The sequence below is a fragment of the Ovis canadensis genome, chromosome 7, assembly GCF_042477335.2.
Source record: "Ovis canadensis isolate MfBH-ARS-UI-01 breed Bighorn chromosome 7, ARS-UI_OviCan_v2, whole genome shotgun sequence".
NCBI lineage: Eukaryota > Metazoa > Chordata > Mammalia > Artiodactyla > Bovidae > Ovis > Ovis canadensis.
Genome location: NC_091251.1, coordinates 42843218 through 42859016, shown reverse-complemented (window position 1 = coordinate 42859016; position 15799 = coordinate 42843218). Strand labels below are relative to the sequence as shown.

The 15799-nt window shown below is 39.4% G+C and overlaps 1 protein-coding gene across 11 annotated transcripts in view; it reads right to left on the bottom strand.

Annotated features, from left to right (window-relative positions):
• Positions 1-15799, bottom strand: part of CDIN1 (CDAN1 interacting nuclease 1) — a 243386-nt gene that overhangs the window by 70704 nt on the left and 156883 nt on the right. The window contains exons 11-12 of one of the 11 annotated variants that reach the window (XM_069595991.1): positions 4754-4805; positions 3556-3787 (exon numbers count right to left, since the gene is read on the bottom strand). The exons of the other annotated variants lie outside the window; for them this stretch is intronic. Coding sequence (XP_069452092.1) covers positions 4775-4805 — 31 coding nt within the window. The 3' untranslated portion in view covers positions 3556-3787; positions 4754-4774. Of the gene's footprint in view, positions 1-3555; positions 3788-4753; positions 4806-15799 lie in introns of those variants that run through there. 11 annotated transcript variants of the gene reach the window in all.

Sequence of the window (15799 nt, the reverse complement as noted above, 5' to 3'; positions counted from 1 at the left end):
CTTGGAAAAGTGAAATTACTAACCCCCAGTGCATGATATGGCTCCAAAAGCAAGGAAGCATCTGTTGGAAGAATAAATAAATAAATAAATACAAGAAAGAAGAAAACAGAAAAAAGAAGAATAAAGTCCCCCTGTGGGAGACAAACTTTGTTTGGGCTCTTGGGCAAGGAGATGTTTCATGAGTGCACTGGTGCTGTCCTCCAAGAAGTGTTTAGATTCTCCATAGCGTCACGCTGAACGGAGGGGGATATCTTAACTACAGCGCTGGCATCACAAACCAAGACCCAAGCAAAAACATATCCTTGCAGCACCTACTCTCCTTGACTTGGCATACACTGGTTCCCTTAAAGGTAGACCCAGGATTCAGTACTGCTAGTTACCTTTAACTAAATGTGACTTTTGTGCCAGTCACTATATACATGTGCGCTCACTAAATTCTCATAAGAATCAAACTGGGCTCATTTTACAGATGTGCAAACAAAAAGGAGAGAAACAATCTGCCCCAGGCCACACTGACAGCAAGCAGCCAGCTGAGAATTAAACTCTCCTCGTCCTTCTCTCGTACCTGAACTCTTTCTACTCATCTGTATTGCTTCTTTCTTTACAGGGCTTCCCAGGTGGCTCAGCGGTAAAGAGTCTGCTTCCAACGTGAGTCCTGGGGCGGGAAGATCCCCTGAGGAGGAAATGACAACCCACCCCAGTATTCTTGCCTGGGAAATCCCATGGAGAGAAGAGTCTGGGGGGCTACAGAGGAGCCTGGAGGGTTACAGTCCACAGGATCACAAAAGAGTTGGATACAACTTAGCGACTGAACAACAACATATTGGTTCTTAGGTTGTAACCGATGATGTAAATAATTTCTAGACTGTCCCCCTTTGTATTTAAAATTTTTAATCATCACTGTGCGTTGATTTTAATGCACAGTGAGTACTATGCAGCATGCAAGAGGACAAGAAAGCATGAAACAACCTCAGGTCCTGGGTCAGCATGTGGCTGGAGTTGGAGGTCTAGTAATATTACTGGCTACTAATTGTTAAGAAAAATGTTTTAGGACTTCAAGAGTTCTCTATGTCAAGGTGATTGATAGCAGTTATATAATTACTAAACACTTGTGACATTAAAACAATCCCTACATAAATCCCATGCCTTTTTAAAAAAATTTGCCCAACTCATAGATTATAGAATTTGATGCTGGGTGACCACCTCATTGGACCTCAGTTTCTTCATTTGTAAAATGTGATGTTTATCCACAGGAGGTGTTGGCTAGCTATAAGAAGTTTAAGTGTGAATTTTTTTCTTTTTTTAATCCCCCTGCTTAATTCTAGTGATTGAGCTCAAAGTTTCTCAAAGAAATAAGAGACACCTACACTTATGAATGAAATGAAGAGGAAAAACACAACTTTAAGAAAGGTTTACTTTTAAAAAAGGAACAGGAGTGAATGAAAATCCTGGACCAACTGAAAGTCATGCAGTGCTGCCTCTTTTTTTTTGTGAATCCTTGTAATGGCACATAAATGCTTTAAAAATAAATTGATTTAGGAATGACCCGAAAGGCAAACCATTTTCTCATGTAGAAGGGTATGTCACAAGTGTTATGGGAAGCATCAACTTGTATTTAGAGAGTTTAACAAATGTTTTCCAAACATTGCCACTCACTGTTTGAAGGTGAGGAAACACATGCTGGTTGAAACTTTTTTTTTTAAATGCACTAACGACTGAGAAATTGCCAACCTGAAAATGCTTTTGTTATTTAAAAGTACATTCCATAAAGATATTTGATAAAAGATGTTCCAGTTTTCACAGTAACTTGGTTTCCTTTACTCACAGTGTCTAAGTGTGTACATACATATCATATAGATAACAGATCCTTTTGCTTGTTTTTATTTGTTTGCTTCCATTTAACATAGATAAAGTGTTAAGGGAAAGAACACAGGACAGCAGAACTCGGAAGCCCTCGGTTCAAGCCTCAGTGGAAATAAACTGGACACTTGAAAGGGCAAATGGTTTAAATGCTACTCAATACTCTTGAGTTTACCTGCTTCTGTTATGAACACCCTACTTTCCAACTCAAATTTCACAGTGAAAGACAGGACAACACAAGTCCCTAATATCCAAATCTGTTTTGTTTTTCCCATCTCGACTGAACTGCCTTTATTCTTTTCCATTTTCACACTTCTTTTCCATTTCACACTTTTGAACTTCAGCAAGAACCTCCCATTTGGTCTCCCTTCCCCAGTCTTTCTTATATTTCCACAGCCGAAACAAACAAACAAAATCTCCCACAAACCAAACACCTCTAATTGGTCTTCCACACCGGGGCTTAACAATATTTCTAAATAACAGATCTAATTGTGTCAGCAACTTGCTATAAAAAACCTATCTGTACTGCCCCAGAGACAATGTTTGAAGTCTATGGCATCATACAAGGTTTTAATCTGGTTCCTGATTGCTGTGCTCTAATCATACTAAAAGCTGTTGGTAGCTTCAGTTCTTCCAAACCTCTGCACATGCTGTCCCTTCTGTTCAAAACACTGTTCCCCATTCATCTTCCCCTCTAATCTAAGCTGGGGTGTGCAGGAATTAGCCTTCTGTATTTTCATCATATACTCCAGGCACATCTCAATCTTAGTCCTTTCATGCTGCAATTGCTGGTTTGCTTGCAACAATTGCTGTTTACTGGTCTGCATCCCCCACTAAAATCAGCTCATTGAGAGCAGGAATTGTATTTTGGGGGAATCTCTGTATTCAGAGGCCTAGGAGAGTGCTTGGTTTATGGCTGGCCCTTAGCAGATTCTGATCAATAATTATCTGAGTGATAGAATGAAAGGCTAAAGCTCTACTTTAAAGATATGTCTAGCAGGAAATTATGTGACAGGCAAATCTCATGCCTCTCATTTTAATTTCCGAATATTTACATGATCTTAATCTTTAAGCACATTTTTAGTTTGTGAATACCATATCAGAAGAATGGGTACATAATGGAAAACAATGACAAACTGACCCATCTTCTTTAGGGCCCTACCCCTGATCTGGTAATGAATAAATAACTTAATGTAAATATTTTGGTGATGAAAGTGAATCACTGCTTGTATTATACAAATACTGGGAAAACTGCAATTTTTTTCCATTTAGTTTATTAGAATGCATAAGAACTCTTTGATGCTTAAATTGCATGTACGTGCTGACTGGGTTGTCACTGAGGCCCATCTATCATAGCCTGGTCATATATATATTCTGAAGTACACAGACGATAAGAACATAACCACTTATCCACCATTTCTGCTTATCCACCCTGACTGGCTTACTGATGTTGTACAAAAGCAGCGGGAAATGATATTATAGGTGCTCAGCTGTTTTGAGGAAGGAAGTAGGAAGCTAGATACTGTAGCATTCATATCAATAGCCAGATACCATAAAAACGTCACACTACAGCCAAAACATTCAATGCTTCTGATCTCACATAGGCTAAACAGAGTTATACAGAAAATGGCAGTACACTTGAGGGCCAATCTCAAAGCTACAGTCTCGAGTGTGAAGGACTCAGACTCAGAGGGATCTAATTCAATTCAAGCGTTTATTGAGACATATTGATGCTTTCAAACTGTGGGGTGGGAGAAGGCTCTTGAGAGTCCCTTGGTCTGCAAGGAGATCAAATCACAGTCAATCCTAAAGGAAATGAATCCTGAACATTCTTTGGAAGGACTGATGCTGAAGCTGATGCTCCAATACTCTGGCCACCTGATGGCAAGGGCCGACTCACTGGAAAAGCCTCTGATGCTGGGAGAGACTGAAGGCAAAAGGAGAAGGAGGCATCAGAGGATGAGATGGTTAGATAGTATCACCAATTCAATGAACATGAATTTGAGCAAACTCCAGGAGATAGTGGAGGAGAGAGGAGCCTGGTGTGTCCATGGGGTTGCAAAAAGTTGGACACAATTAGTGACTGAACAACAACAACAACATTTAACCACAGCTAGTTGGAAAGATCTTCACGGATCATATGTTCATGATTTAAAAAGAATGCATTTATTCATTTACTGTCTTTCCCATCATAATATGAACTCCCTAAGGATGGGACCCTTATGTGTCTTGTCCATTGTTGCATTTCTGGTATTCCAATTACACAAGGCAAAGAAGGAGGAATTTTTACTTAACCAGACCATCCGGAGCCACCCTAGGGAGGCCAGGCTCCCTCTCACCCTGAGGGAGACCTAGACTCCAGGATGCATTTAGAAAGAGGGATTCAGATACAATAAGGTTCATGAAGAGAATGCTAGCATGGCTGGGTGACATTTGCTCTCCTGGAAAGAAAGCAGAATAACCCAGACCAATGTGTATGGACCATAGAGCTTGGGAGAGGTACACGGCAGCTGTTTTGTCTCCAGCAAAGCAGGCATTGCTCTGAAAAGCCTGCAGAGAAAGCGGGCCTTTGTTGTTGTTGTTGTTAGATTCCTCACTGCAAAAATTCTTTTTACAAGTATCAGATTAGAGTGACAAAGACTTTGATTTTTCCCGTTAAATAGAAGGACAGAAAAACGTTTCCAGTGATTCTACTGTCAGTCATCTGGTGATGGACTTCATGAAGTTCCCAGTAAATTCAGGAAAACAGAACATCAAAGTTTGCCAAGACTTAAAAAAAAAATGGGAAAGATTTCTTTAGAATGAAAAACAAGATATTGAAGGCCATGGGTTCATATACTGTCTCGTGGTTTCTCTTAGGCCTGGGGCGACTGAGGGTGCATATAACACTCACCTCATAAACAGGCCTCAAGCATCAGAGGGGACAGGAATCCTGACAGCAGCATCTAGTGATGGAGGGGCAGAGATGTCAGCGATGTTCTGACAGCGGCATCTGATTATATTCGAACATAAAAGCTGTACAGTTGGAACCTAATACTAATGAAGAACTCTGGAGAACACAGAATATCTTTAGGTGTTTAGTCCCAGTAGCAGGTTACACATGGGCTCAGCCCCTTCCTCTACAACCTTACTAAGATAGTTCCTGAATTCTCCTGTTTTAACTTGCTTTAAACTTATCACCTAGCCCCATCTTAGTCCAAGCCATTATTAATATTAATAACAATAATTGCTAACATATACTGAGTGATTAATACATACAATGCACTTAATTCTCACAGCATCCCTAGAAAGTGCATTTTCGTTGTTTGTTTAGTCACTAAGTTGTGTCTGACTCTTTGCAACCCCATGGACTATAGCCCACCAGGCTCCTCTGTCTATGGGATTCTCCAGTCAAGAATACTGGAGTGGGTTGCCACGCCCTCCTCCAGGGGATCTTCCCGACCCAGGAACTGAACCCGCAACTCTTAAGCCTCCTGCATTGGCAGATGGGTTCTTTACATTATCTCTATTTTGAGATGAGGAAACGGAGGTTCAGAGAAGTTAAGGGACTGGCCCATGGTTTCATAGCTAAGAAGTGGCAGAGCCAGGCTGCCAAGGTGTTACCCTGGCTCTAGGGTCTACCCTTTTCTTAAACACATCACTTTACTGTCTCTTATTTTTAAGTGAACTCACAATAGTACTGTAATTCTCACCGTTCTTTCTTTCTGACCTATCCCCTACATCACTCCCCACATGATCTTTCTAAAAATGCTGTTTTCCTGATTAAAATATGGGAGGCAAGGCTCCACAATGCCCATACGATTTCTCCAAATTCCCTTCATGACTTGGCTCCCATATCTCCAGTCTCACATCTTCTATTTTCTGACACAGTGTATATTTCAGAAATACCCAGGTACTTACAATTCCCTCAATACACTGTGTGTTTTCATGTTTTGGCATCTTTGCAACATACAACTGGGTCAGTCACCTAGAAAATTTCTGTGCTTTACTTGTGACTTCACTCATAGGCATTTTCCACTCATTCTGGCCTGAGTGATGGTTCTATTCTGGCAAATTCTTCACTGCAAATTCTGTTTTCCATTTCTGTTCACTGTACCAGACTGTGAGCTCCCTGAGGTTAGAGGCAGCTATGCTTATCTTTAAAGCCTACCTGATTACCTAGCCCATAGTTTATGCTAAATGAATAAACGAATTAATATGTGAATGAGGGAACTTCAGCTATCTGCTTTGAAAGAAAGAAAAGTTTTGAAAGAAAACTAGCCTCCATTTGGGAATATTTGTCTCACTTAGCTAAACAATAGAAGGGCTCCAGAAGAAGGTCTCAACCCAAGCACCTTGGGGTCTTGGACGTCTACGGAAGTGTGGAGAAAATTGTGAGCAAGCAGTGTAGAAAATAAAGCTGATTTGAAATATTTCATATCATCAATGTTGAATTCAAGATCCTGTTTTATTTCTGCCTTCTTTCTTTGGCCATTAAAATATAAAACTGTACTGATCTTTTTGTTTCATTGTAATTAAGAAGCACTAAAACAAGAGAAGATAACCGAAAATGAGACACAGAAGCAGAACTGTTTTGCATAAGCTTAGATATTCTAAGAATATTTATGCATTAGAACATGGTTTAATGTTAATAGTAGTAAGCTTTCACATCTCATTTTAAATCGTATTATTCAGTTCATACTGTATTTCATATTTATTAGGTACACATTTTAACTTGTATATCTACTTAGGTACTTGGTGGTGGCCCAAATAAATAAATCTATGGTTTCAATCACTCCTTTCCCAGCAGCTCACACACACATGCTATTTTTGGTAGGTACCCAGATAAGTTACATAAAATTTTTGACACTTGGTTTTATTTACTTTTTTCCCATGCAATTCAAAAAAGAACTTTTCCTAGCTTAAATATAAAACTTTATGGTTAAAACTTTGTACCAAATTTCTAGGTATTCAAAAAACAAAGCATATGATCTTGAAGTGTTAACGTTCTGCACCCACACACCAGGACCTCAGAATGTGATACTACTTGGAGACAGGATCTTTAGAGGTAGTTAGGTTAGTATGACTTGTCTCCTTATAAGATCAGGGAAAAGGATGTAAAGACAGGGAGAAGACAGCTGTCTTCACACCAATGAGAGAGGCCTGGGACAAACACTTGTCAGAAGGAGTCAACCCTACTGACAGCTTGATCTTGAATTTTCAACTTCCAGAACTTTGAAAAAATACATTTCTGTGATTTAAGCCGCTTGTGCATGTGTACTAAGTCACTTTAGTCATGTCCAACTATTTGTGGCCCTATGGACTGTGGCCCACCAGCTTCCTCTGTCCATGGGATTCTCCAGGCAAGAATACTGGAGTGGGTTGCCATGCCCTCCTCCAGGGGATCTTCCTGACCCAGGGGTTGAATCTGGTTATCTTAACCTCCTGCATTGGCAGGCATGTTCTTTACCACCAGTGCCACCTGGGAAGCCCTCCATCAGTGGTATTTTGCTATGACGCCCTATCGGACTAATACACCTAGAGGCAATCACTTTATTTTCAGTGTTGGTACTTCGTAAAGTAAAAACATCTTTACATATATTAAATTATCATTATTTGATGAGGGCAATGGAATAAATTAGTTTTCAATGCTTTTCAGGCTCAAGATTTCTACTGAGGTGGAAAAATTCTGGCCTCCAAAATACTGAAAGTAACCTGGTTTCCACAAGGGCCCAAGCACACATCAGGAGAAGTGCATTCCAGGTTCCCTGACATGTCTCATCTTCTTATGCTGCTATACTAGTTCCTCTTAAGGTGGAGGTCACACACTGGGGCAGGCCTAGAATATATTTTACTGGGTGGCTGGGGTTTGTTTTGCTGTTTTAAAACATGGAATTAGTTAATACCATTTAAAACATAGGAGACGAAGCATGGAAATCTGGATTTTCGACACTTAAGAACTGGAAGATCTGGTGCTCCTGGGCCCACTATATCTCCACGGCCACGGTGGGCTGAGACCGAGTGGTGGCCGCCCTGTGATGAAACACTGCTGCCTCTTAGTTTCACCACAGTCCCCACTCTAAGCTGTCTGCCTGGCCCCCAGGAGCATTTCACTTTGCCCTCTCTGGTCTAAGGGGATGCCATCTGGGCTTTTCAGTGTTGAGAAGTTTGGCTAGTTAGGAGGCCCAGGGGGAGGTGTTACTTATCTCCACGTTGATAGCTCTGAAGTGGGAGCTCGCTCCCTGTCTTCCATCTGACATCCCACCAGTGATGTGATTACCATCTCCTATTGGTCAGGAGTCTACACAAGAGTTCTTAAGAGGCCATTCCAAAGGGAATGCAGTTTTGGATGCAAAATGTGATTCTGTGGTCAAATAACTGTAGGGCTAACAATGACTATGCCAAAGCCTTTGACTGTGTGGATCACAATAAACTGTGGAAAATTCTGAAAGAGATGGAATACCAGACCACCAGATCCGCCTTCTGAGAAATCCATATGCAGGGCAAGAAGCAACAGTTGAACTGGACATGGAAAAACAGACGGGTTCCAAATCAGAAAAGGAGTACCTCAAGGCCATATATTGTCACCCTGCTTTTTAACTTATATGCAGAGTACATTATGCGAAATGTCGGGCTGGATGAAGCACAAACTGGAATCCAGATTGCTAGGAGAAATATTAATAACCTCAGATATGCAGATGACACCACTGTTATGGCAGAAAGTGAAGAAGAACCAAAGAGCCTCTTGATGAAAGTGAAAGAAGAGAGTGAAAAAGTTGGCTTAAAACTCAACATTCAGAAAATAAAGAACATGGCATCAGGTCCCATCACTTCATTGCAAATAGATGGGGAAATAATGGAAACAGTGAGAGACTTTATTTTTGGGGGCTCCAAAATCACTGCAGATGGTGACTGCAGCTATGAAATTAAAAGATGCTTGTTCCTCAGAAGAAAAGCTATGACAAACCTAGACAGCATATTAAAAAGCAGAGACATTACTTTGCTAACAAAGGTCCATCTAGTCAAAGCTATGGCTTTTCCAGTAGTCATGTATGAATGTGAGAGTTGGACTATAAAGAAAGTTGAGTGCCAAAGAATTGATGCTTTTGAACTGTGGTGATGGAGAAGACTCTTGAGAGTCCCTTGGACTGCAAGGTGATCCAACCAGTCTATCCTAAAGGAGATCAGTCTTGGGTTTTGATTGGAAGGACTGATGTTGAAGCTGAAACTTTAATACTTTGGCCACCTGATGCGAAGAGCTGACTCATTGGAAAAGACCCTGATGCTGGGAAAGATTGATTGCAGGAGGAGAAGGGGACGACAGAGGATGAGATGGTTGGATGGCATCACTGACTGAATGGACATGAGTTTGGGTAAACTCCAGGAGTTGGATGGATAGGTAGGCCTGGCGTGCTACGGTTCATGCGGTCGCAAAGAGTCGGACACGACTGAGTGACTGAACTGAACTGAACAATGATAACCATGTTTCCTTCCTGCAGAACATCTCAGAGCCTCTGAAATTTCAATGTAGTAAGTCACATTTTTGAAAATCATTTGACTACCCATGTCTTGTTTTGAGGAGCATTTTCAGCAAATAGCATTCAGTGAAACTCTGACCTGAGCAAGCCCTTTTCCTGCACAAAACAAAATTATTTTTGCTAAGTAAAAGAAATTTATGTAGTAAATACAGCATCTTACATGAATATTGAAAGAATATAAAAAAGTAATAATAATGCATGATTTTTCATTTGAAGTATTAATTTCTTAATTTCTATTGGCTATAATATGTGCAGAGATGACCCACACTACGGATCCTTCAAATTCAATTAAATTGGTTTGGCAATGGCAACCCACTCTAGTACTCTTGTCTGGAAAATCCCATGGACAGAGGAGCCTGGTGGGCTAGTCCATGGGGTCACAATGAGTCAGACATGACTGAGCAACTTCACTTTACTTTTTACTTTCATGCATTGGAGAAGGAAATGGCAACCTACTCCAGTATTCTTGCCCGGAGAATCCCAGGGATGGCGGAGCCTGGTGGGCTGCCGTCTATGAGTTTGCATAGAGTCAGACACACCTGACGTGACTTTGCAGCAGCAGCAGCAAATTGGCTTGGATAAACCTCAGTAATCAAAATGGAACTGAGAGAATGCAGACTTATTTATACTTGGCCCTAAGATGCCATCTTCTACCCCAAGATGTCATCTTCTGCTTAACTTCAGATTTGCTAACATTTGGAATATTTGCTTATTTAAGTTTGAAGTTTGATACTTGGCAGTAATAGTTAAAATGTGTGGTACATTGTATACTTCTCATAAAGTGTTTGATAAATTAATTATAGTAGCATTGTTTCCAAACCTATTAATAGCATATAAAACAATACCAATAGTTCTTCTTAAAAAGTTGGTATTATTTCTCTCAGAAACTACAGGGGGGTTCCTAATAAGACAAGAGTAATGAAGAGAGGAGAAGGCCTATTTTCTTATAATTGTAAAATTGAAAGACTGGTTATTTCTACTGTAAATACATTAGATTTGAAACATTTTGTCCAAGTGTCAGAAGCTTTGGGAACATCAAATGCAGATAATATGAACAATCTGTACCACTGACATTGATATATGAGACATATATATACATGTATATACTTCAAAAATATATCAAGCTTGTTCATAATAAACCTAGTCATTTATTCAACAAATATTTATTAAGCGCTTGTTACATGCCAGGCACTGTTCTTAAGGATACAGCAGGAAATAAAACAGACCGAAAACCCTGTCCTTGTAAATTTTAATTCTAATGGAGTAAATAAAATAGAGGACAGAATATATCGTGTAAGAAGGTAAAAAGGACTACGGAGAAGCACAAAGAAAGGAAGAAAGATGGTGGCTGTTGGGAGGGTCAGGGTAAGTCTGATAAAGTGATGTTGTATCTCACTTTTGACACTGAACCATGTATTCAGAAAGTGTTTCATGCAAGGAGAACATTCACTGCAAAGAGCCTAAGGCAAAAATGTACCTCGTAAGTTTGAGGAATAGCAAAGAAGCCACCAGAATGCCTGGTGCAGAGTGAGTTTGAGGAATGTGGTAGGAGATAAGATTATAGCAATGACTCCAAGGAACCATGTGGGACTGCAAAGGCCAATGTATAGATTTTGGTTCTTATTCTGGGTCAATTGTGGAACCACCAGAAGATTTTTTAGCAAAGGATTAACATGATCTAATTATATTTGATGATTCTGATGCTATGCTGAGAAAATACTTTAGGAGGGTGGGCATGTAAGCCGGGAGATTAGTTATCTCAGTAGTCCAGGAAGGACATGACGGTGACTTGGACCAAGTGGTAGCAGTGGAGATGGTAAAAAATGGTTGATTCTGGGGATATTTTTGGAGGTAGAATCAACAGGATTTCTAGAAAGATCACAAGTGAACTATGAGGGAAAGAAGCAAGAATGATCCAAAGAGGTTTTGCCTAAGTGAATGGAAGGCTACAGTCATCATTAACTGGGATGGGGAAAACTTTTAGGGGCCTCTGGAATTCAGATTTGGCATGCTGAGTTTGAGATATCTAACATATATCCAAGTAGAGATGTTGAAAAGCCAGGTGGATTTATGGGTCTGAAGTTCAGAGGAGAGTAACATTTTCCAAATGCTCTCAACATGACTTTAGCTTCAAATGTAATACTTGCTTGCTTCAGTCTAGACTTTTGATGAATTATTTCATTAGAATAATTTAGAAGAAGGGAAGGTTAAACAAAATGGGCCAAAACAGGGAGAATATGGGCATTGGATCATGCAATCACAAAGTCATGCAAAAGGGCATTGTGGGGTATGTTTGTTTGACTGGAATTATGTTGGTATGTGGAGCAACATCTAGGGATAAGGCTAGAGAGACAGCAGGCAGGCTGAGGAGACTGACTTCGCTCTGTAGGGAATGTACAACACTGAAAATTCTAAAGAGGTTCAGAGGTGCAATGCCTCCAGGCTGTCAACAGCAGGGAGATCCCTCCACTCCTAGGTTTGAATGGCAGAGAGAAGGAAGGGGACACCCAGAGCTGAGAAAGGAGCTGGGTGGGGAGGACCGCCCGACAGGGCTGACTTGATCGTCACAGGCAGTCTACCTGAGGGCCCTGAAGGAGAAGTGGCTAGGAGAACAAATATCTTCCTGGCACTTCCTATGAACCCCTGGATCTCTTGCCAGTTCCTCCCCACTGAATGAACCCAACAGGAAGCCAGAGGGCAAAGGAGTTTGCTGATGGCATGGAGCAGAGTGAAGTGGGAAGGAGAAAAACAGCACACAGAGGGAAGTATCACATCAGAGTCATGCCCGTGGAAGACGGGTCCAGCAGTACTGTGCAGGAAAAGGAAAAAAGACAAAATAAGAAGTATAAAGTATGGGAGACTAGTGCCTTCCTGCTTCTGAATTGCTCAGCATGCCAGGCATGAAATTCGTGCCAGTTCCAGGTGAGCAGGTGTCAGGAATGACATTCTCAATTAGGAATGAAAGCATATTTACGTGGGTGTGTAAGATGCAGGAGCATAACCTGCACATCAGAGCAGCATCCACAGGCATCTTCAGAGGTATATCTCTGAAACAAAGCATGGGGGAATGTCAAGTTCTTCAGCATTAAGTGCGTGTTGATGCAGAGGCCCCAGTATGAATATTGTGACAGAGCGAAGAAAGAAACACGTTAGCGGCTCTAATGCACAAGCCAACCAAAGATGACTTTCAAAGCACGGGCAAACTTGGTGATTCTGGGGAAGAGAGGAAACTGAGGAAAGGAAGAAATGTAATAAGGAAGCATCCTCACTGGACACGACGGGGGAGAACAAGCGAAAACTGAAAGAGGGATGGGGTGGCTTAATGAAGTCACATGAGGGAGGGCTCTGTCCTCAGAGAAGCACAAAGCAAGGTTTGGGGCTGAGAAGAAAGACAGTGGTGAATGTGACAGGAAGAGTTGAGGGGCTAAATGAATACATCTTTCTCTCAGGAATGTTAAATGGACTGCAATATTGCAACATGTGCCTCCTGCTGCTGCTAAGCCACTTCAGTCGTGTCCGACTCTGTGCGACCCCATAGACGGCAGCCCACCAGGCTCCCCCATCCCTGGGATTCTCCAGGCAAGAACACTGGAGTGGGTTGCCATTTCCTTCAATGCATGAGAGTGAAAAGTGAAAGTGAAGTTGCTCAGTCCTGTCCGACTCTTCGAGACCTCATGGACTGCAGCCCACCAGGCTCCTCCGCCCATGGGATTTTCCAGGCAAGAGAACCGGAGTGGGGGGCCGTTGCCGTCTCCGCATGTGCCTCCTACGTAACAACTAAACCTGTGACGAGGTGGTACCATTTTTTCACAAATTTTTCCTCAAAACCTCACAATTCGTTATTCTGTTCTCAATAACAATTTCTAAAAGAACTGAATTCTAAAAAGGATTGAATCACATAAATAGCGAATGTTCATCATTTATAAATGAACTAATACTGGGTGCTTGGAAATGAACATCAAGTATAATTAATCTCAAATGAAATGATTAAGCAACATAAATGTTAAAGGGTGTGGCAAACGTATATTAAAATAACATGTAAAACTCCAATGTAAAATAAAAAGTTAAACAAAGTAACATATTTGAAATTGATTTGCTAGGAGCAAAACATGAATGTTCACTTAGCATGTCTACCAGTTAGAAATAATGCATATGACTATGCAAAGATCAACTTTAAAATTTAAAAGTACAGAAAGAGTATATATATTCTTTTAAATTTTAATGTTGATCATATAACATGTATATATATGCACATAGATATGTCTTTGGTAATTTTATTGATTTAGGGAATTAATCTCATATAAAAATGATTTAAAACAGTTAAAAAGTGTGTTGTAAGTATATATTAAGAGAAGCATATTTAAAATAATTGATATGATAGAATCATAACATGGAAATCCTTACTTAAAATGTCTTAGTATAGCCTACCAATAAGAAATAATATGTATATTACCATGCAAAGATCAACATTAAATTTTAAAAGTACAGTAAAACCACATATCTTTGGTAATTTTAGTGATTAATGCTTTAATTAAGAGATGAGGTACATGCAGACATATGCAATAAACTGACATAATTCATCAAATTGCAAAGAATAACATGATGAATGCATATGTATACTGTGAATTATACAATCCACATGCAAATCATATACTCATTATCACGCAGAGGCATTATTTTTCCTATAGTCAAAATGCAACAAATCTTCAAGTACTACTCAATCTACTGCATGACTATTTAAGAACAAAGTAGTCTGTGGTATCTTCTATAGAATAATAATTTAAACTGAGAAACTCAATTTAATGGAAACACAGAGCAGACATTTTTAGTGGGTATATCTCTGTGTGACTTAAACTGGAGACCAGTCCCTGTACTATGCACATCTATTGTTCCACAATGTGATTTTAAATAGAAGTCTAGGCACTGGAGATTTTAATAAGGTCTTTTAATACACTGCCAAATTAATCTTCTTTTTTTTATGTTGAACAGTGAATACATTGGTCATTGAGTAGATGGAAAAATAACACTGGCCCACAAACAGTTTCTCAGTGTAAAGAGTAATTAAAAACACTACTCTTCTGAAATTGATTAATCTCCAGATGAGGTGTCCTGAAATGAAGACAATTTAAACATGAATATATTTGGTGCCTGGAAGTAGTCGGTTAATACTGATATGTGGATTGTTGGTGGGAGCAGACTAGATGCCCAAACTCTGACAGAGGCAGAGCAGGCTGAAGTCAAGCACTGGGGCTATTTATAAGTAGATTATTATCATATACTGAGGTTAACCTCCTCCAGTTTAATGCACCTTGGAGACGTACTGTTAATTAGACATTTTGACTGAACTTCATGGAAAATAATATATATATTTTTTAATATGAAAGCTAAAGTGCTTCTGAAATTCTCATACCTGACTACCAGGATTAGTGCTGTGCTGACAAGAAGCAAGGTATATATGAACATGTTAATTAAGAGTGCAAAAATAAATTTTTCTGATCATTTTGAACTTTAGTGTGCATAAAAGGACTTCTCTTAGTAAAAGGAAGACTACTAGATATTCCTAGTTTATGAATAAGATGTAATCAGCATATATGAATTTGACAGAAAACACCTTTAAAAATTATTATACGTATAATTTGCATTCTTAAGTCAAACCTAAAGAAAAGAATACTTGTAAGATTCACTGTGTGAATCAAATATAATAGCTTCATGGATGACTTTTTCTTATCTGGAGTAAGAAAATAATGCCCTTATTAATATATTAACATTATGAATTCTATAAGATTTAAAAAATTTCTTTAAAATGAAAAGTCTATTTTACTTTTTAATTACATCTATTTCCCAGAAAGGTCTTTAAGGCTCTACAAAGCACCTTGCATTTTCTTATTGCTGACAGTTCTTGAAACCACGCTTGAATGCTTTCTTTATCCTTTGGTGAACAATTGAAGATCATATGCTAAAAGACTGTGCTTTCTCTTTTTCTTGCCCTGTAATTAAGGCATTTTAATACACTGCTTCATAGTTGTTACAAGAGCAAACTATTAAGATTCATAGATTGAGACAATTTTGACTATGATTATATAAACACACATGATATGAATTTTTCCTAATCATTGACTTGAAAGAATAACAACAAAACTCCTTCAACTAAAATGATTAATCTCTGGAAGGTTAAATTGAAATGGTGCTTCCTGTGTTGCCTTAATATATGTAAATGATCTACAAAAACAGAAAAACACATTTGGTTAACTATCCTTTAACACAAATAGGAGAAATAATAAATTCATATGAAGAACACCTTTTCTTCAAATCAATGTATATTTTAAGCGTTTGAGACCTTCAGGGGTTCTGTTGTCATTTAAAGATAAAAATACTGCATACATGTCTAAAGACAGCCAAGTAAATACATGCAGAATCTTTTC